The sequence below is a fragment of the Physella acuta genome, unplaced genomic scaffold (genome assembly GCF_028476545.2).
Source record: "Physella acuta isolate Inbredline_101_S28 unplaced genomic scaffold, ASM2847654v3 ptg001876l, whole genome shotgun sequence".
Lineage (NCBI taxonomy): Eukaryota > Metazoa > Mollusca > Gastropoda > Physidae > Physella > Physella acuta.
Window position 1 is genome coordinate 71,293 of NW_026733382.1, and position 23,668 is coordinate 94,960.

The window sequence follows — 23,668 nt, forward strand, 5'->3', positions numbered from 1 at the left end:
ATTTATTTCATATGTTCGTTACAAGTGAATGATCTAAAAACTTAATATTTTTCTTAGACAGTTCATTACAGGTGTTAGTATAGCAAGGCTAGTGATGATGTACCATCTATAAAACAAACCAACATAAGGAATATATTCTCAGGTGACGCAAGTTTCTGTGTTAAGTGTTTGAGACCAGAGGCGTAGCGACCCTTCCCGGCGCCCGGGGACAAACTTTTCGATTTGCACCCCCCCCCTCAACCTTTCGATTTGCACCCCCCTCGAGATTTTGATTTGCACCCTCCTCTCAAACTTTCTATTAGCACCCCCCTCAACCTTTCAATGTATTTTTCCAACCCATTTTGGCGCCCCCTAAGCTAGGCGCCCGGGGACATATGTCCCCCCCCCCCTCGCTACGCTAGTGTTTGAGACAGGGGAAGTAATTCGTGTAACACTGGTTGAGTAGTTACAGAGAATAAATCAAAAACAAGAAATCATCAGCATAGTTAATGATCAATCTTTATTAATTACCCTAATTAAACTAATTAAATTTTCGTGTGTTAAGAACGAACTCTTTAGAAGACACACGTTTGACTGTTATTATTTCCAGAGGCTCGTCATTTTTCTTTCTAAAATACAAATATTTTGGTTCATTTAGTTTATATATAAATAAATATATATATATATATATATATATATATATATATATATATATATATATATATATATATATATATATATATATTTATATGTATGTATATATATAAATAAATAATGATAAATAATAATAAATAAATATATATATATATATAGATATATACATATATATACACAAGAATATAATTGAATATATATATATATATATATGTATGTATATATATATATATATATATATATATATATATATATATATATATATATATATATATATATATATATATATATATATATATATATATATATATACATATATATACAAGAATATAATTGAATATATATATATATATATATATGTTTACATGTATATATATATATATAAGAATATATATTAGATTATATATATACAATACTTGTTATAGAAGATGAGGTAAAGAAATCCACACAGTACTACAAAAATCACAACATAGTAGGTGATCATTATTGACTTGACATCCACGGCTGTAAAATAAAATGTAAGTTTTTTTTTTTTTTAAATTACATTTTTTATTACATTTATATAACGAGTTTTACTTTTTCCCCCTTGCTACTTATAATGTTACCTTGGTGGCAATACCCGTACACCCTGTCAATGCAGTCTTTGCCGTTACATTTTTGACTGCAAGAATGTTGACATTCAAAACCATATGTCATTGGCGGACATGCTGTAAAAAATAAATAGTTCACGTATTTGAAAAAACGCAATTGAATACAATTTGAAAATGTTTAATTTACATGTGCTAGAAAATTAATTGTAATAAATTAACTTTGCTCACACTTATACAAATCTTGACTATTTTAAAAACACAACTGAAAAATGTCCATCTGTTTACTCACATCACAATACACGTTACAATTCACCCACATTAAAATGTTTACATGAAATTGTACATTTACCTACCCACATCACAAGAAAATTAACATCACTCCAAAGTAAAACATTGTGATGAAAATGTCAGTCTACTTATCCACATCACAAAACACGTAATAATTCACCCACGTTAAAATGTTTACATGAAATTTTCCATTTACCTATCCACATCGTTGAAATTATCATCACCCCAAAGTAAAACATCGTGATGAAAATGTTAGTCTACTTATCCACATCACAGGAAATTAACATCACCCCCAAGTAAAACATCGTGATGAAAATGTTAGTCTACTTATCCACATCACAGGAAATTAACATCACCCCCAAAGTAAAACTTCGTGATGAAAATGTCCGTCTACTTATCCACATCTCAGAAACTTAACATTGCTCCTCAACTTAAATCATTAGCATGAAAACAAACATTCTACCTATCAGCAGTGGCGAAGCGAGGTCGGTGTCACCAGGTGCGGCACTTAATGGTGTTACCCTCCAGTGGCGTAGCGACCCTTCCCGGGGACAAACTTTCAATTTTTGACTTGCCCCCCCCCCTCCTCAAACTTTCGATTGCACACCCCCTCAAACTTTCGATTTTGCACCTCTTAAAAGACTATTTAACACTCGAATTAATCACTTAATTAAGTGAAATTATCATTTTTATCTATATATTTTCCAATTTTTTACCTTGGTGTCACCCCCCTAAATAGTGTCACCCCCCTAAATGGTGTCACCCGGTGCGGTCCGCACCCCCGCCCCCCCCCCCACTCGCTACGACTCTGCCTATCAACATCACAATCACACCCACATGAAAATATCAGTCTACCTACCAGCATCACAATAACACCTACATGAAAACCTACAACCTACTTACCTACATGACAGTATAAACCTATCCACCCAGGTTTACAAAACTGACAAGATCCATCCCGCTTATTACAATCCCCTCCACAATTTTGACATTGAAGTTCGCAGTTTATCCCATAGTAGCCATCAGGGCACAGAACTTAAGAAAATTTCGCAAAACAAAATCAAAATATAAACACAAAAATATTTTAAAATAATTCAATACCCTAACACAGTGAGTGGAACCCCCAGGGAAAGCGGAAGAGAGGGCGCCCAAGACAGACCTGGAGGCGGAGTCTTCTTGAAGAACTGAAGCCAACAGGGATGTCTTGGGAGATGGCAAAATTAATAGCCGAGGATCGGATGAAATGGAAGGAAATGGTTGAGGCCCTATGTTCCATAAGGAGCAGACAGGACTGAGTCTAGTCTAACACAGTGGCTCTTAAACAGTTTTTGGACGTACCGAATCCCTACAGCATCATAATCGCATTTACCGAACCCTTATTAATAGAAATAAAAATTATTTTTTTGGTCAAATTCAAAACATAAGTAAGCCTATATGTTTTTATTGTTGCACAAAATGAACCGTGCATAAACATTTCTGTGTTTAAAGAACAGAAACATAATGATAGACGTTAGCTGCAAATCAGTCCGAGTGCTGTTGCCTTTCAGACACCAGTTTAGAAATGCGCTGCTTCACTTTGAATTCAGCGAGCATTTTGTTCTTGTATTTCCCATCTCCATGCAGCTCAAGGAATTTTTCTCTTAATTTAGCCGGTGCTAGACAATAATTGCTCAACGTGGCATTGCAAATTACGCAGTCAGGACACTTTCTCCTATATAGTTCCATTATATACGTGAATCCGTATTGTATATAATCGTCCAACCCCTTCACATTTTTTGTTCGACATAGTAAAATGGTTTTAAAATATTAAGAAAGAATTCACGCAACGTACCATCACGACAGTAACAAATCGACTACTGTTACACGATATGAGAATAAAAAGAATATTCGCCACAGTACGTATATAAACTATCAACGCGCGCCTGTATAGGTGGCGTTGACACGATTCGTCACGTATCCCCGATATAGAAATATGATACCGGAACTTGTTATCTCGCTCAGGCGCACTTTATTACTATGTCGCGCTGTCTTCTTCTTCTTCTTCTTCTTCGTTCTTAATTTTTAGTGTTGGGAGGGTTCGAGCCTTATCTGCCAGAGGGTTTGAATTCGAGACTTTTTTCGAATGTATCAACCATGAGCTTTGCCGACTCAACCATGCTTCCATCACAATTAAGGATTACGTGTCAACTGGTTATGCGCCATTGAGGCCATTGACTCCGATTTCAGCCTGCTTTTCTTTTTGGATTTGCTTGCATAGCCTTTGTCCAACCAAGAACAAACTACAAGGGAGCAGTTGTTTGATTTTGGAGTTGTCTCTCCTAGAAGAGTGGCTGTCCCCAGCTAACGAGCCTGTCGCGCTATCAATTTTGATCTGTAATCGGCCGCGGCCTCTAGTTTTATCATCCGCACCGACAAAATCGGATCGCAAATTATGTGAATCGGGTGTTTGTCTTGACCTCCACCGAACACCTGAGACTGACTCACCGAATCCCTGGGGTTCGATCTAAACCAGGTTTAGAACACCCCCACCCCGACCCCCCCCCCCCAGATTTACCTGTGTCACATTGTTGTCCACCGCAAACTGTGTCTTTTACCTCAAGGTCATGACCTTGGCATTGGCTTCCTTCAAACAGAGGTGAAGGCCGAGAGCAGGTTCTCCTAAAACTCAGACAAGGTGAAAAAATATGAAACCAAACACACCAACAGTGCTAGTATGACAGTGTAACAAAAATAGCTTTTGATGATTTCATTAACAGTCAAAATGTGAACTATTGTTGGATAGTGTATGTTTTGTGTTTACTGTCTACAAACTGAACTATTGTTGAATGTTGTATGTTTTCTGTATACTGTCTACAAACTGAACTATTGTTGAATGTTGTATGTTGTATGTTTTCTGTATAATATTAACAAACTGAACTATTGTTGAATGTTGTATGTTTTGTATGTACGTTCAACAAACTGAACTATTGTTGAATGTTGTATGTTTTCTGTATACTGTCTACAAACTGAACTATTGTTGAATGTTGTATGTTTTCTGTATACTATTAACAAACTGAACTATTGTTGAATGTTGTATGTTATAAGACCGAGTACCCAAGCTGGTTTGGCATAGTAAAGTGCCATTTCGAACATGTTTCTGTTCTGTGACCTCGGCATATAAATGGCCAGAACTATGTCCGGCCGCATTTAACTTGACTAAATTTTCCTGGCTAATTATTTTTTTATGTTTTTTTTTGGAATAGTTACTGAGCGAATCGGGCTGATTAGATTCTGAGATTAATTTAAAAATTCAAAAGAAAAAAAGTCACAAAATATTTTGGCGAACAAGAGAAATTTAAAAAAGGCTTTGTTTTAAAATATTTTGGCCAAAAATGTTTTTTTTTTTTTTAAAACGGGATAGCTTAAAATATTTTGGCCAACAAGAGAAATTTAAAAAGGGGATATTATTAAAATATTTTGGCCAACAAATAAAATATTTTGGCCAACAAATAAAATATTTTGGCGGACAAACCTTCTTTCAAAGTAGCTCAAGCTACACATATCCTGGCAAGCCCAAGTATTCCACTGTCCCCATCTTCCGTGTACTATGTCAAAAACAAAAATTGTAAACAATCACATAGTATTTTAACGACATACATAGTTTAGATTATGTTTTTTTTTCTATCTAAACCGAGTACCTGCTGTTTCTCTACGGAGGTCTTCAGAGTTTTGATTGTCATGATCAACGTCCTTATCTGTTCAATATTAACAAAAATGTTAAATGTTAACAAACAGTTACATAAGAAAATCGATATAAACTTTACTCGCTAACTCTTTTCAATTAAATTTATAACTAACGAAACATAAAGACACATACATACTTAGTATAAAACCAAAACAGTTCTGTTTTAGTATGTAATAAACCGGGAGTGATCTCCCCTAAACTTTCTCGAATATTCTTATATAAACAACAGGGGATGGGAACTCGGGCTATAGACATGATTTTTAATCCATTTTAAATACTTAAAGTTTTTAAAATAGAATAAAATCTCGTAGACAAAAAAATTGCACACCAAGCGAACGCCAAATAAAAAAGTGCATAATAGTGCGCAATATTATTAGTACTTCAAAAATTTACATTAGTTTTTTGAGAAATCGGAAGTAGCGTAAATTACTACTTCCGGTCAACGGAAATTACTCAAAATTTAACAGAAGGTAGAGAATTAAATCTTTTACTTACATGTGAAATTTCATTTATCTATCTGAAATAGTACTCAAGTTATAGGCTTTTGAAAACTTCAAAGTAGAAAAAGTACCACTTCGGGTTATCAGAAATCTCTCAAAAGTTGATACGGATCTACGATTTTGATAAAATACTTATATATGAAATTTCATCAACCTAGCTGTAACGGTACTCAAGTTATCGTGTTTACACACGGACAGACAGACAGACAGACACACACACAGACACACAGACATACGGACAGAATTGCAAAGCCCAGTATTTCTGACTGGATTACGCATAAAACCTCTTAATTTTGATAAATCTGGATTGATAATTTTTGCCCGATTAAAATAAGTCCTCTATATTTCGGATGTGATGAAGGACTGAGGTGTAATACGGTGAAAATTGTTAAAATTTCAAGTGATTTTTGTGCACGATTACAATACTTTCTCTATACATCGTATATACGAGGAAGTAAAAAATGGCAGTCGAAAACCAGGTAAATATCTCAAACTCCAATCTAAATTTAGATTTAATTGTTTATAAAACATTTACAGTTTTAGAAATACCTGGCGTACTACGTACAACAGAAGGTAAGTATATCAATAAACAGATTTTAAAATTTTAAAAATTTAAATAAACGATGATACGTTCCGATCAATCTTTGAATCCTAAGGTTACTAGGGGGTCATCCATAAATGACGTCACGTTTTTTTGTGACGATTTTTACCTCCCCCCTCTTCTCCGTCACACATCGTCACAAAAAGCCAGACACCCCCCCTTAAAATGACGTCACACCTCAGTCTACAACCCCCCTTAAAATTGATGTTGAGTTTTTTTTAAAACATCGATATTTTCCCAAAAACTTGTCAGAACTCTGCCAACATAGAGTATTTTGGTCAATTCCTATTACAATTTATTAAAACCATTTTCTAAAATGCGAAATAACGGCTAAAACTCGTTTTTTAACCCTGCTTTTTTATGATGCAAAAAATTGACCTCACACCATCTGAACCCCCCCCCCCCCCTTCTCCTCGTCACACACCGTCACAAAATTACGGACCCCCTCCCTCCCCCCTACTAGTGTGACGTCATTTATGGACGACCCCCTAGTAAACCAGGACTTTAATGTATCCATGCATTCATATTTTACCCAACAATTCTTCATCAACGGAACCATCTTCATCATTATCGACCAAGTCTCCAGGAAACATTGGGCCGTATTCAACATCCTGAGAAGGAATTTATACTCCAAGTTTATGCCGTAAACCATCTCTAACAAGATACACATCAAAATACATTTATATCCAACATCATAGAAAATAAATCATAGAACATTGTTCATTAGCAGAGGCGTAGCGAGGGAGAGGGCTGGGAGGTGCGTACCGCACCGGGTGACACCATTTAGGGAGGAGACACCATGGAAAAATGAACAGAAGAAAAATGCTTTTAGCCAGTTCCATTAATGATTAATTATGCGGCATATATTTAAATGATAAGCATATGTAGGCCGACACACACATAAACACACACACACAAACACACACACATATATATATATATATATATATATATATATATATATATACTTTGCTTCTTGGGGGGGGGGAGGGAGGGGAGACTGACACCATGAAGTGTCGTACCGGGTGACACCCGACCTAGCGACGCCACTGTTCTTTTGTATGGTGCTACAGTTTTAAAAATACATCTAAATAAAAGTATTTGCCTCAGGACGATCTTCTCGTGACGTGTCATAGAATCCAGCAGGATGGAAGTAAGTGCCGAAGTCTTTCCTACCAAACAGGTAGAGGCCGTAGTTAGAGACGTCTTCAGAATAGGAGTAATGGAGTCCATTAGAGATTTGCAGGTATCTCACTTGGTACTTTTTTGTCCCATCTACCTTGGTGACGGTTGTACTTAGGAAAGATGGCAGAATTTATCAACAACGCCAAAAGTTAGACAAAAATGATCACTACTTTTGTAATATATATATATATATATATATATATATATATATATATATATATATATATATATATATATATATATATATATATATATATGTAATATATATATATATATATATGTAATATATATATATATATATATATATATATATATCTAATATATAAAGCTCAGTTCTGTATGTAACGCATATGTTTGTCGTTGGTCTTGGATTGATTTAAGTGTTAGACAATTATCGTGCGCGTTTGTCTAAATTTATGAGTTAAAAAATTACTATTGAAAGTGTTGGGAAATAATTTTCATTTTTCAAATTATAGTAATAATTGTCGGCATGTTCATTAAACACAAGTTTTAAAAAAATATCATCTTTTAAAAAAATTCTAATTATGTCTTTATTTAGTCCTATAGCACTTACTTCCCTTTGATAAATTAGGAAAACACAATTACTTCCCTTTATAAAACCATTGCATTTTGTTGAAAAGAATTTACTTTTTAATTACTTTGTTTTGGTGTTGGGAAAAAATAATAATTACATAATTAGCGGGGATTGATCAAGTGCAAATGTTGTAGGTATTTTACGGATAAGCTTGGAGTATTATAATTGTTCATCAAATTGAAACAGGCGCGTTCGTTTAAGTGAGTGCAAAAGACTATGAATAAGTTGGGGTACTATAGTCGTTCATTAAGCTAAAACAGGTGATTCCGCCCCGGGCGTTTATGTTCGCGTTAGTGTTTTCTTTGTGTTTAGGTGGGTTTGCGTTAGTGGTTGCGTTTTGATTAGGTTCGTTTTTGTTCTTTATTTTTTCGTTTTTGTTTGTGTTTTTTTTTTTTTTTTTTGTGTTTTTGGTTGGTTTTGCGTTTGGATTTGGTTTGTTTTCGTTTGCTTTTTCGTTGTTTTTTTTTTGTTGGTATTGGTGTTTTTGGTTGAGTTTGTTGTTAGGTTTTTGTTTTCGTTTGCTTTTTTGTTTGTTTTTTCTTTGTGTTTGTATTGGTGTTTGTGGTTGTGGTTGGGTTTGTTGTTAGGTTTTTGTTTTTGTTTGTATTTGTAATTGTGTTAGCGTTATGTTTGCGTTTTGTTGTTTTGGTTGGTTGTGGTTTGGGTGGGCAATGTCGGGTTTATGATGATTACTAAACACACAGGTAATGGTCTTTAACAGAAAGGTTTTTCACAGAAGCAAGAGCAGGGCCTGGCCGGGACGGCTAGTATATATATATAGGCTTATATATATATATAATACATATTTAAATATTTAGGCCTCAATACTTTAATTTTTAAGTTCGCCTATTTAAATATATATATATATATATATATATATATATATATATATATATATATATATATATATATATATATATATATATATATATATATATATATATCGATCAAACATTGTAATATATTAGCTGAACGAATGTAGCAAATCTAATTAATATGAGTTCTATAAATCCCAGAGACACATGAAAATAATTGACAACAATATCGAATTAAAATTAATACAGTCCTACGTTTTATTGAGACCTACTCAAAATCCATTAGGTAAATTTCATCCATTAATATCATGGGAAATTGATCGTCCGTAACAACGAAGATGAGAAATGCTGTACCAGCCGACCGTGAGGAATTGTAAGGAAAAGGAACACTGGAAAAAAACAAGAGCAAGAAATACGTATATGGTTACAAAAACAAATGTATTCGTGTACATTTATATATGTATATATATATATATATATATATATATATATATATATATATATATATATATATATATATATATATATATATATATATATATATATATATAACCAGAATGTCTCGAGTTTGAATCCAGATTCAAGTCAGTACAACGTTCCTGAGTCTACCCATCTCTGATGGATACTTAAAGTAAAGGTAGGTGGGCATGGTGCTGACAATACTATTTCTTCATATCGCGAGCACACAGAAACAGATGAACTCTACTTCACTTGCCCTATACATCGTCAGGACTTAGCTGAATCGACCGTCTTTATTTAACTGTTGTAATATGACAAGATAAACCTTATTAGGTTGGGTTTTTTTAAAAATACAGATGATGGGAATAATTACTTTATTAAAAAGCGTTTAACTAACTATACATGATTACATGATTTTTATTTACGGCACAAGCCTCATTGAATTAATACATCTTTTTTATCTAATTAAACATGGATGGCTTTATCACATTTTCTAGGTAAAATTATTGACATGATTAACTATTTCAAATCCTAATAATTAATTTTTACACGAATATAAATCTGTAAAGATTACTAAAGAATGGAATGACACACTACCTAGCGGCGCATATCATCAATAAGGGATTTAACCCAATACTTTTACTGAACACTACCTGATAGCGTAGCTGAAGATGAATAACTCATTAGGTAGGACCAGGCTTGATGACATTCCCCAGGTACAGTCCTTACTTTTGCTAACATAGTAGCATACAACTGGAAGATTGGCATGGAGGTGCAACGGCCTATCGTTCTGTATTTTTAGCTGAAACAAATTCAAAGGATTTTAATTTGTTGAGGGTTTATAAATTTTTTTAAAAAAAGGAATGATGTGATTAAATGGTAATGCTAATTCCTATGTTTCATCTAAGCTGCGCAGTAGTTTTGAACCTACCGCACAGTTGTTTTGTTAAATACATATATCTTTGTCTAAGACTTTTAGAACACCGCGCAAAGAAAATAAACGACGCACACTGGTTTTTTTCCCCTTAGATGGAACGTTGGAGCCTAGTTCAGTGGTTGATTTGAGAGGAACAACAGGGCTGGCAAATAGGTCATCAACCGGCTCAATAAAACCTGCATGAGCCATAGAACTGGTTGGTGACCTACTTAGTAACTTACCAGCCCTATTTACAAGGTAGTAATATTTTTGCTATGTTGTAATATCACAAAGTATATTAGTATGCAGTAAAGTTTAGGCCATTTTGGTTATTGTGGTTTAAATATTACTTTGCATTATTGCATCACAAAGTATATTAGCATACAGTAAATTTTAGGCTATTATAGAGTCGAATATAATCGCTCATCATGTTGTTAAGGTTGGAATACTACTTTGTATTGCAGCATACATAATATTACTTTGTATTGCAGCATACATAATATTACTTTGTATTGCAGCATACATAATATTACTTTGTATTGCAACATACATAATATTACTTTGTATTGCAGCATACATAATATTACTTTGTATTGTAGCATACATAATATTACTTTGTATTGCAGCATACATAATATTACTTTGTATTGCAGCATACATAATATTACTTTGTATTGCAGCATACATAATATTACTTTGTATTGCAACATACATAATATTACTTTGTATTGCAGCATACATAATATTACTTTGTATTGTAGCATAAACTAAACATCTGGCTATAGTGTCATCAAGTAAAGTACACAGACGGAAATATTGCAATAATACTACTGAGCAGATTAGCTTAAGTTGATGCTCTCTCTATAATATCATAGTGTAAGTAACTTACTATGATATTTTGGCCACATTATTATTGCGTTAATTAGCACATTTTGATATTCTTGCTATGAATAGTAGCATAGTAGCAATTCGTGATTTTCTGTTATAATACTACTGGGTAGCAAAAATTCGATATTCTGATTATACGATTACACAGCAGAGTGGCATTCGTGATATTTTGACTGTAACAGTGGCGTAGGCAAGAGGGGGGGGGGGTGAGGGGGGGGGTTATAACCCCTTCCATGAACCCCTATATATATATATATATATATATATATATATATATATATATATATATATATATATATATATATATATATATATATATAGAGAGAGAGAGAGAGAGAGAGAGAGAGAGAGAGAGAGAGAGAGAAAGAGGATTGTATACATATGGACAAATGTTTGAACCCCTCCCATGACCAATTCCTGGCTACGCCACTGGACTGTAATATATTCGGATAATTATTGCCGCCAGCATTGTCATTAATGTGGCCAAAATTGTCATTCATAAGGCCAATATTCACATTCATATGGCCAATATTCACATTCATATGGCCAATATTCACATTCATAAGGCCAGTATTCACATTCATATGGCCAGTATTCACATTCATATGGCGAACATTCATATGACCAATATTTACAATCAAATGGCCAATATTACATCCATTTGGCCAATATTCACATTCGTATGAACTGTATTGCAATAATATAGCTACCAATCCCATTGTTTCAGCCAGATTAGAAATTACCGTGCAAAAAATAAATAATACATTTTAATGCACAGTAACACCGCTTTTACACTTGCGACAAGTATACTATACATGTATACTACACATGTATATTATACATGTATACGATACATGTATACTTTACACGTCTAGAATAAACAACTTCGTCATAAGTTAATTGTATCAGAACATGATAGGTGGGCTACTCGCTTAATGCGAAATAAAATTTCTAGACATGTATAGTATACATGCTAGACAAGTATAGTAAACATGTCGCAAGTGTAAAAGCGATGTAGGACTTCTCCTGTGAAGAGACTGTGTTACTGATTCTGGCCTTGACTAAAATCATGTATACCGTTAGCATGTAACCAGGCCCTGACTAAAATCATGTATACCGTTAGCATGTAACCAGGCCCTGACTAAAATCATGTATACCGTTAGCATGTAACCAGGCCCTGACTAAAATCATGTATACCGTTAGCATGTAACCAGGCCCTGACTAAAATCATGTATACCGTTAGCATGTAACCAGGCCCTGACTAAAATCATGTATACCGTTAGCATGTAACCAGGCCCTGACTAAAATCATGTATACCGTTAGCATGTAACCAGGCCCTGACTAAAATCATGTATACCGTTAGCATGTAACCAGGCCATGACTAAAATCATGTATACCGTTAGCATGTAACCAGGCCATGACTAAAAGCATGTATACCGTTAGCATGTAACCAGGCCCTGACTAAAATCATGTATACCGTTAGCATGTAACCAGGCACTGACTAAAATCATGTATACCGTTAGCATATAACCAGACCCTGACTAAAATCATGTATACCGTTAGCATGTAACCAGACCCTCACTAAAATCATGTATACCGTTAGGATGTAACCAGACCCTGACTAAAATCATGTATACCGTTAGCATGTAATAAGGTCCATCTAAGAACAGTTCGGTCTCGTCATTGATGGTGATAATCACAAAATAGGAATCCGAATTCATGATCCTCAGTTCATCATGGGCGTCGTGTTGGGGGTCAAGTAGAGGGTTAAGTCTACTGAATACGATGAACTCGCAATCCAATATTGGCGGCAAAATGGTCGAGGCTATGAAAATAATGTAATGGTTTGAACGATTGCTTTATGAGGAGAGTTTCTTTTTAAATATTTTGCTCCAAGCTATGAGGGAGGGGAGGGATGGACACTGGTATATATTTTCTTGCTATTTGTTTTTCCTGTTTTTAGTGTGTGTGTGTGGGGGGGGGGGAGTGGGCACTGGCTATAATATGTATTTTCTTGCTATTTGTTTTTCCTGTTTTAGTGTGTGTGGGGGGGGGGGGGGAGTGGGCACTGGCTATAATATGTATTTTCTTGCTATTTGTTTTTCCTGTTTTTAGTGTGTGTGTGTGGGGGGGGGGGGGGGGAGTGGGCACTGGCTATAATATGTATTTTCTTGCTATTTGTTTTTCCTGTTTTAGTGTGTGTGGGGGGGGGGGGGGAGTGGGCACTGGCTATAATATGTATTTTCTTGCTATTTGTTTTTCCTGTTTTAGTGTGTGTGGGGGGGGGGGGGAGTGGGCACTGGCTATAATATGTATTTTCTTGCTATTTGTTTTTCCTGTTTTAGTGTGTGTGGGGGGGGGGGGGGGAAGTGGGCACTGGCTATAATATGTATTTTCTTGCTATTTGTTTTTCCTGTTTTAGTGTGTGTGGGGGGGGGGGGGAAGTGGGCACTGGCTATAATATGTATTTTCTTGATATTTGTTTTTCCTGTTTTAGTGTGTGTGTGGGGGGGGGGGGGAGTGGGCACTGGCTATAATATGTATTTTCTTGCTATTTGTTTTTCCTGTTTTAGTGTGTGTGGGGGGGGGGGGGGGAGTGGGCACTGGCTATAATATGTATTTTCTTGCTATTTGTTTTTCCTGTTTTAGTGTGTGTGGGGGGGGGGGGGAAGTGGGCACTGGCTATAATATGTATTTTCTTGCTATTTGTTTTTCCTGTTTTAGTGTGTGGGGGGGGGGGGGAAGTGGGCACTGGCTATAATATGTATTTTCTTGCTATTTGTTTTTCCTGTTTTAGTGTGTGTGGGGGGGGGGGGGGGGAAGTGGGCACTGGCTATAATATGTATTTTCTTGCTATTTGTTTTTCCTGTTTTTAGTGTGTGTGGGGGGGGGGGGAAGTGGGCACTGGGTATAATATATATTTTCTTGCTATTTGTTTTTCCCGTTTTTAGTGTGTGTGTGGGGGGGGGGGGAGTGGGCACTGGCTATAATATATATTTGCTAAATAATTTTTTTTTGTTTTGTCTTTGGGGGGGGGGGGGAGGACATTAGCAAAAATATATTTTCTAATAAATTTTTTTTTCTGCTTTGTCTGTGTATAGGGGATGAAACGTGTTAAAATATATATCTAAAAAGTTCGTATATATTTTTTTAATTTCTTCCAGGATGGTTGGGGGGGGGGGGGGGGGGGTGGTACCAGTAGGTGGTCACTTACCCACGGAGTTATTCTTGAAAGAAAAACATCGTTTATTATAAGCTCAAAATTAAAAAAAAGAATAAAGCGACTATTAAGAAACACGCAGAAACACCGTTTATTATAAGCTCAAAATAAAAAAAAAAGAATAAAGCGACTATTAAGAAACACGCAGAAACACCGTTTATTATAAGCTCAAAATAAAAAAAAAAGAATAAAGCCACTATTAAGAAACACGCAGAAACACCGTTTATTATAAGCTCAAAATTAAAAAAAAAAAAGAATAAAGCGACTATTAAGAAACACGCAGAAACACCGTTTATTATAAGCTCAAAATAAAAAAAAATATAAAGCGACTATTAAGAAACACGCAGAAACACCGTTTATTATAAGCTCAAAATAAAAAAAATATAAAGCGACTATTAAGAAACACGTAGATATTGTCTCACCTACAAACCCGAGTTCCTTGTTGTCGCAATCAAACATAGTTTCTTGGTGGCATGAGGTAATCATAACACCAACAGGTTCATCAGCATGCATAAAAGCACCTTTTAGGAGAAGATTGATTGCGATTTAATATGGCTAACCTTTTAGGAGAAGATTGCTTGCGATTTAATATGGCTAGCCTTTTAGGAGAGGATTGCTTGCGATTTAATATGGCTAGCCTTTTAGGAGAAGATTGCTTGCGATTTAATATGGCTAGCCTTTTAGGAGAGGATTGCTTGCGATTTAATATGGCTAGCCTTTTAGGAGAAGATTGCTTGCGATTTAATATGGCTAGCCTTTTAGGAGAGGATTGCTTGCGATTTAATATGGCTAGCCTTTTAGGAGAAGATTGCTTGCGATTTAATATGGCTAGCCTTTTAGGAGAAGATTGCTTGCGATTTAATATGGCTAGCCTTTTAGGAGAAGATTGCTTGCGATTTAATATGGCTAGCCTTTTAGGAGAAGATTGATTGCGATTTAATATGGCTAGCCTTTTAGGAGAAGATTGCTTGCGATTTAATATGGCTAGCCTTTTAGGAGAAGATTGCTTGCGATTTAATATGGCTAGCCTTTTAGGAGAAGATTGCTTGCGATTTAATATGGCTAGCCTTTTAGGAGAGGATTGATTGCGATTTAATATGGCTAGCCTTTTAGGAGAGGATTGATTGCGATTTAATATGGCTAGCCTTTTAGGAGAGGATTGATTGCGATTTAATATGGCTAGCCTTTTAGGAGAAGATTAGGTATCCTTAGGTATCCATCAGAGTAGGATGGACTCACGATATATCTGACTGACCATATTTTCAGTTGGTAAACACGTAGAATATATTCACGATTTTATTAGCCTAGCGTTAGAGAGCTAGACTGCTAACCCAAGAGTCTCGAGTTCCAATCCGGGTTGGTCCGTAGAACGTCGCTGTGCCCACCCAGCTTTGATGGGTACCAAACTCATTTAGGGAAATCAGACGATACTAGTTTAAAAGTATATTTACCGAAGCGGTTATATACATCAGCTATTTCACAGAAGGAAAAATATGCAGCTCTTCCACTGAATTTGGAAAAGAAAACGAAAAAAAAAAGCGTAATTAGTGCATAGCCGTATTTGAAATAAAAATTTTAAGACAAAACAAAAATAACTTGATTGGTAGGTTTTTTTACTTTTAATATATTAGTTGCTGGTTTTTTATACTACGATTTATTATAATTAAAATCAAGTAGTAATGGCTGGTATATTTAAAATGATACTTTGGTCAGCAGAAAATCTAGCAGTTTACAAATTTTACAAACTTTTTAACGTTTTAGACTTTATCTACATGGTATAGTCGGTCTCCATCCAAATGCTAATGTTTATCCATAAATCGGATTTGGGATCGACATGCATAGAATATTGCATAGTGGTTTCTTTCAGACATTTTTCTTCGGTGAGATGGGGGGGGGGCGGAATATTTGAAACTTTCGTAACGCGTTTTTTGTATTTATGGGGGAGGGGGCGGGGGCGGACATTGTTTAAGTGTACCTTTCTTTTTTCTATATATTTTGACATTCAAGAAAAGCCTGAAAGAAACCCCAATCTTGCTTTAACAAGAGTGATCTGGAGACCTAAGTCAGAGAATGGGATGATCAGTGGTCAAACACTCCGCCTAGATAGACGACCAGTGGTCAAACACTTAGCGCAGATAGACGACCAGTGGTCAAACACTCCGCCTAGATAGACGACCAGTGGTCAAACACTCAGCGCAGATAGACGACCAGTGGTCAAACACTCCGCCTAGATAGACGAACAGTGGTCAAACACTCCGCCTAGATAGACGACCAGTGGTCAAACACTTAGCGCAGATAGACGACCAGTGGTCAAACACTCAGCGCAGATAGACGACCAGTGGTCAAACACTGCGCCTAGATAGACGAACAGTGGTCAAACACTCCGCCCAGATAGACGACCAGTGGTCAAACACTCCGCCTAGATAGACGAACAGTGGTCAAACACTCCGCCTAGATAGACGACCAGTGGTCAAACACTTAGCGCAGATAGACGACCAGTGGTCAAACACTCCGCCTAGATAGACGACCAGTGGTCAAACACTTAGCGCAGATAGACGACCAGTGGTCAAACACTCCGCCTAGATAGACGACCAGTGGTCAAACACTCCGCCTAGATAGACGACCAGTGGTCAAACACTTAGCGCAGATAGACGACCAGTGGTCAAACACTCCGCCTAGATAGACGACCAGTGGTCAAACACTCCGCCTAGATAGACGACCAGTGGTCAAACACTTAGCGCAGATAGACGACCAGTGGTCAAACACTTAGCGCAGATAGACGACCAGTGGTCAAACACTCAGCGCAGATAGACGACCAGTGGTCAAACACTCCGCCTAGATAGACGACCAGTGGTCAAACACTCCGCCTAGATAGACGACCAGTGGTCAAACACTTAGCGCAGATAGACGACCAGTGGTCAAACACTTAGCGCAGATAGACGACCAGTGGTCAAACACTCAGCGCAGATAGACGACCAGTGGTCAAACACTCCGCCTAGATAGACGACCTGTGGTCAAACACTCCGCCTAGATAGACGACCAGTGGTCAAACACTTAGCGCAGATAGACGACCAGTGGTCAAACACTTAGCTCAGATAGACGACCATTGGTCAATCACTCCGCCTAGATAGACGACCAGTGGTCAAACACTTAGCGCAGATAGACGACCATTGGTCAAACACTCCGCCTAGATAGACGACCAGTGGTCAAACACTTAGCGCAGATAGACGACCATTGGTCAAACACTCCGCCTAGATAGACGACCAGTGGTCAAACACTTAGCGCAGATAGACGACCATTGGTCAAACACTCCGCCTAGATAGACGACCAGTGGTCAAACACTTAGCGCAGATAGACGACCAGTGGTCAAACACTCCGCCTAGATAGACGACCAGTGGTCAAACACTTCGCCTAGATAGACGACCTGTGGTCAAACACTCCGCCTAGATAGACGACCAGTGGTCAAACACTCCGCCTAGATAGACGACCAGTGGTCAAACACTTAGCGCAGATAGACGACCAGTGGTCAAACACTCCGCCTAGATAGACGACCAGTGGTCAAACACTCCGCCTAGATAGACGACCAGTGGTCAAACACTTAGCGCAGATAGACGACCAGTGGTCAAACACTCCGCCTAGATAGACGACCAGTGGTCAAACACTGCGCCTAGATAGACGACCAGTGGTCAAACACTTAGCGCAGATAGACGACCAGTGGTCAAACACTCCGCCTAGATAGACGACCAGTGGTCAAACACTCCGCCTAGATAGACGACCAGTGGTCAAACACTTAGCGCAGATAGACGACCAGTGGTCAAACACTTAGCGCAGATAGACGACCAGTGGTCAAACACTCAGCGCAGATAGACGACCAGTGGTCAAACACTCCGCCTAGATAGACGACCAGTGGTCAAACACTCCGCCTAGATAGACGACCAGTGGTCAAACACTTAGCGCAGATAGACGACCAGTGGTCAAACACTTAGCGCAGATAGACGACCAGTGGTCAAACACTCAGCGCAGATAGACGACCAGTGGTCAAACACTCCGCCTAGATAGACGACCAGTGGTCAAGCACTCCGCCTAGATAGACGACCAGTGGTCAAACACTTAGCGCAGATAGACGACCAGTGGTCAAACACTTAGCTCAGATAGACGACCATTGGTCAATCACTCCGCCTAGATAGAAGACCAGTGGTCAAACACTTAGCGCAGATAGACGACCATTGGTCAAACATTCCGCCTAGATAGACGACCAGTGGTCAAACACTTAGCGCAGATAGACGACCATTGGTCAAACACTCCGCCTAGATAGACGACCAGTGGTCAAACACTTAGCGCAGATAGACGACCATTGGTCAAACACTCCGCCTAGATAGACGACCAGTGGTCAAACACTTAGCGCAGATAGACGACCAGTGGTCAAACACTCCGCCTAGATAGACGACCAGTGGTCAAACACTCCGCCTAGATAGACGACCTGTGGTCAAACACTCCGCCTAGATAGACGACCAGTGGTCAAACACTTAGCGCAGATAGACGACCAGTGGTCAAACACTGCGCCTAGATAGACGACCAGTGGTCAAACACTTAGCGCAGATAGACGACCAGTGGTCAAACACTCCGCCTAGATAGACGACCAGTGGTCAAACACTTAGCGCAGATAGACGACCAGTGGTCAAACACTCCGCCTAGATAGACGACCAGTGGTCAAACACTGCGCCTAGATAGACGACCAGTGGTCAAACACTTAGCGCAGATAGACGACCAGTGGTCAAACACTCCGCCTAGATAGACGACCAGTGGTCAAACACTGCGCCTAGATAGACGACCAGTGGTCAAACACTGCGCCTAGATAGACGACCAGTGGTCAAACACTTAGCGCAGATAGACGACCAGTGGTCAAACACTGCGCCTAGATAGACGACCAGTGGTCAAACACTTAGCCCAGATAGACGGCCAGTGGTCAAACACTCCGCCTAGATAGACGACCAGTGGTCAAACACTTAGCCCAGATAGACGGCCAGTGGTCAAACACTTAGCGCAGATAGACGACCAGTGGTCAAACACTCCGCCTAGATAGACGACCAGTGGTCAAACACTCCGCCTAGATAGACGACCAGTGGTCAAACACTCCGCCCAGATAGACGACCAGTGGTCAAACACTTAGCGCAGATAGACGACCAGTGGTCAAACACTTAGCGCAGATAGACGGCCAGTGGTCAAACACTCCGCCCAGATAGACGACCAGTGGTCAAACACTTAGCGCAGATAGACGACCAGTGGTCAAACACTCCGCCTAGATAGACGACCAGTGGTCAAACACTCCGCCTAGATAGACGACCAGTGGTCAAACACTTAGCCCAGATAGACGGCCAGTGGTCAAACACTTAGCGCAGATAGACGACCAGTGGTCAAACACTCCGCCTAGATAGACGACCAGTGGTCAAACACTCCGCCTAGATAGACGACCAGTGGTCAAACACTCCGCCCAGATAGACGACCAGTGGTCAAACACTTAGCGCAGATAGACGACCAGTGGTCAAACACTTAGCGCAGATAGACGACCAGTGGTCAAACACTTAGCGCAGATAGACGACCAGTGGTCAAACACTTAGCGCTGATAGACGAACAGAACACTACAGTACTAGACCCAAACCGTTATTACCTGTTTAAAAAAGTATCAGAAGTTGTCCGTCCTATCCTCACTTCCACGTAATTTTGATCACTGGCGCTCACGATATAAATTTGAAACTCTGTTTTACTAGGGAAAAAAAACAACAACTATCATGATATAAACTTGAAACTCTGTTTTACTAGGGGAAAAAACAACTATCACGGTATAAACTTGAAACTCTATTTTACTAGGGGAAAAAACAACTACCACGATATAAACTTGAAACTCTGTTTTACTAGGGGAAAAAACAACTACCACGATATAAACTTGAAACTCTGTTTTACTAGGGGAAAAACAACTATCACGGTATAAACTTGAAGCTCTGTTTTACTAGGGGAAAAAACAACTATCACGATATAAACTTGAAACTCTGTTTTACTAGCGGAAAAAACAACTATCACGATATAAACTTGAAACTCTGTTTTACTAGGGGAAAAAACAACTATCACGATATAAAATTGAAACTATGTTTTACTAGGGGAAAAAACCAAACCTTTTGAATGCTTGAAAATGTAATAAAATAAAATAAACTGGTTCTCTACTGAATAGAATTAAAGTAGGTGATTATGTTAATTCACACCCGAATGGAGGTCGGATACTAGCAAGCTCGTGTTGGAGGAATTTTTATACTAATGTGCGATATTTTCTCTTAAACCACCTGGAAAAATAAAAGTATCTTAATAATCGGGTTTAAAATGACCAATAAATTGAGCTTATCTGATCGCAGTGTTCTATATGCAGATTTTTAAGTGCATATGACAAAAAAAAAAGTAATACTTGGCAGATAGAAAGGGTGCCGTAGGCATCGCGCAAAATACTAAATTCTCAGAGATTTAATGTTAAGGGCTGAAAATGGACCCACTTGACCGCTCCAGTTCACACGATAAAGGGACGTAACTGCATCTAGAATTTAAACTTTAAAGTAAAGAAGTGGTTGGGATTGGAATACTGTTTAACTTTTTATGTATTTTTAAAAAATCTAATTTAATTTTTTTTCAATATATATATATATATATATATATATATATATATATATATATATATATATATATATATATATATATATATATATATATATATATATATATATATATATATATATATATATATATATATATATATATAAATTTTTAAATCGCTTGAAGAACAGATAAGACGAGACATAATTCACATGATCACAATAGTAATGACAACCGAATATAAAAACAACTGCTATAAAGTCTTATTAAAAAATTCGTGCGACTCTGTTAATTAATAATTTCATTTTGGCTGCCCAACTTACGGAAATCCTGGCATATAGAAACGTCGGTGGAACATGGACACGGGTGTGGCCAGGATGGAATCGATCCAGGACCCCGTCGTCTGGTCAATGAACACAGCGGTTAAGCTGAACACGTGTGACGTCTGCTGGCTTTTGAAGACGACCGAGCACGGGTGCCGAATATGTCCTGTTAATCGTCTGCGTATATTTAATTAAGGCACTTAATTAATCAGAATGTAATTTCAAATAATGCAATAATGAAACTTATCGACTAATGCTAATTAAACCAAAAGAATATTTTTAATTCTAGTAAAGCTTTTTTTGTGTATTTTTTTCCGGTGTGTGGTTAATTAAGGCACTTAATTAATCAAAATGCGATTTCAAATAATGCAATAATGAAACTAATCAACTAATGCTAATAAAAAATAAAGAATATTTTTGATTATAGTAAAGCTTTTTTGTGTATTTTTTCAGTTTTGTAATTAAGCTGATTATTATCTTATTTATAGATTTGTAATATATACGACTTGTAACGGTGCATTGTATAACTAATGCTTCACAAGAGAATAGATGTAAATAGATACAGTAAAACAGCTAAGGGTTAAGGTTAATATTCGTGCTATATTTAATGTTAGATTAGGGCTTAGGTATGTTATCAATAGTCTATGCAAATCTAGAACGTATTCATTGTTTTCAATAATATAAATTACCAGAAAAAAAAGAATAATTAAAATCACAGTTATCATTATATTAGCTAGCTGTATAAAATAGCATATATTTTATAATATTTTTTAATACATTAATAAGTGTTTAATGTTGGAAGGTATTTCATTCAATACAATTATAGGCCGTAGACTCTGATTTTAGCATGCTTTTCTTTCTGGGATTGCTTCCATAGTCATTGTTCAACCAAGAACAAACTACAAGGCAGCAGTTGTTTGATTTTGGAGTTTTCTCTCCTAGAAGAGTTGCAGACCCCAGCTAACAAGCCTCATCTGCCCCAGGGTTCGAACTCGAGACTTTTTGGTTTAGCAACCATGAGCTTTACCGACTGAACCAAGCCCACCCTGACTTCGACTTACCAAAACTTATTTTAATAAATCCATACAACCTACTTACTTTTTTACTTCAACCGTATATACGGCTAACTCAAACTTGGCGACCGATATATTGGAATGAATTTTTTTAGTTCCCAACTCTTGAGATTCATACTTCAGCACTGTGATATCAACTTGGAAGGGCTCGAGATTAAAGGTCGACACATACAGGTCTACTTGAGAGTCTTTGTACCACGGTAGGCCAACAATGAAGTAGTCAGAGAACGTTATCAAGCCTGGATATACGATTCCAATTACACTCCAAAAATGTAGATTTAAATCTTTATATATATATATATATATATATATATATATATATATATATATATATATATATATATATATATATAATAAAAGTTTATATAATATATAGGCTATATATATATGCATATACATATATGCATATATATATATATATATATATATATATATATATATATATATATATATATATATATATATATATATATATATATATATATATATATGTATATATATACATATATATATACATACATATATACATATATATATACATATATATAATATATATATATATATATATATATATATATATATATATATATATATATATATATATATATATATATATATATGTTTATATATATGTTTATATATATATGTATATTTAGATATATAATATGTAAATGTACACATTATATATAAATACAGATTATATTGTACATTGTTTCATTTGTGATTTTTTTTTTTTTGTGATTTGTGAATATATTAAATGATTTTATTTTACCAGTGCGCAGAAATATTATTTTCGATGTCAACTTACAAGTGTGTAGAAAAACTATTTTAGATGTCAACTTACCAGTGCGTATTAAAACAGGTGATGTCAACTTACCAGTGCGTATTAAAACAGATGATATCAACTTACCAGTACGTATTAAAACAGATGATGTCAACTTACCAGTGCGTATTAAAACAGATGATGTCAACTTACCAGTGCGTATTAAAACAGGTGATGTCAACTTACCAGTGCGTATTAAAACAGATGATGTCAACTTACCAGTGCGTATTAAAACAGATGATATCAACTTATCAGTGCGCATTAAAACAGATGATGTCAACTTACCAGTGCGTATTAAAACAGATGATGTCAACTTACCAGTACGTATTAAAACAGATGATGTCAACTTACCAGTGCGTATTAAAACAGGTGATGTCAACTTACCAGTGCATATTAAAA

At 36.7% G+C, this 23,668-nt stretch overlaps 1 protein-coding gene across 1 annotated transcript; it reads right to left on the reverse strand.

Moving 5' to 3' along the window:
* Positions 1–520: 520 nt before the first annotated feature.
* Positions 521–22,679, reverse strand: LOC131931014 (uncharacterized). The gene is made up of 17 exons (XM_059287694.1): positions 22,472–22,679; positions 21,374–21,550; positions 20,083–20,178; positions 15,866–15,921; positions 14,837–14,935; positions 12,832–13,019; positions 10,044–10,192; positions 9,204–9,320; positions 7,442–7,631; positions 6,869–6,947; positions 5,189–5,245; positions 5,023–5,095; positions 4,066–4,169; positions 2,415–2,546; positions 1,239–1,340; positions 1,050–1,137; positions 521–608 (listed from the first exon to the last, which is right to left on the reverse strand). Exons 2-17 carry the CDS (start codon positions 21,406–21,408, stop codon positions 521–523), a joined length of 1,653 nt encoding a protein of 550 aa, XP_059143677.1. The 5' UTR covers positions 21,409–21,550; positions 22,472–22,679.
* Positions 22,680–23,668: the final 989 nt, after the last annotated feature.

What these genes read in the sequence shown, in the direction of transcription:
- LOC131931014 (XM_059287694.1), bottom strand. Translation starts at nt 21,408, where the DNA reads ATGTTCCACCGACGTTTCTATATGCCAGGATTTCC. An exon ending in TGATGTATATAACCGCTTCG is followed by an intron (nt 14,936 to 15,865) that starts GTAAATATACTT and finishes TTCTCCTAAAAG; the next exon opens with GTGCTTTTATGCATGCTGAT. An exon ending in GTACGGGTATTGCCACCAAG is followed by an intron (nt 1,138 to 1,238) that starts GTAACATTATAA and finishes TTTATTTTACAG; the next exon opens with CCGTGGATGTCAAGTCAATA.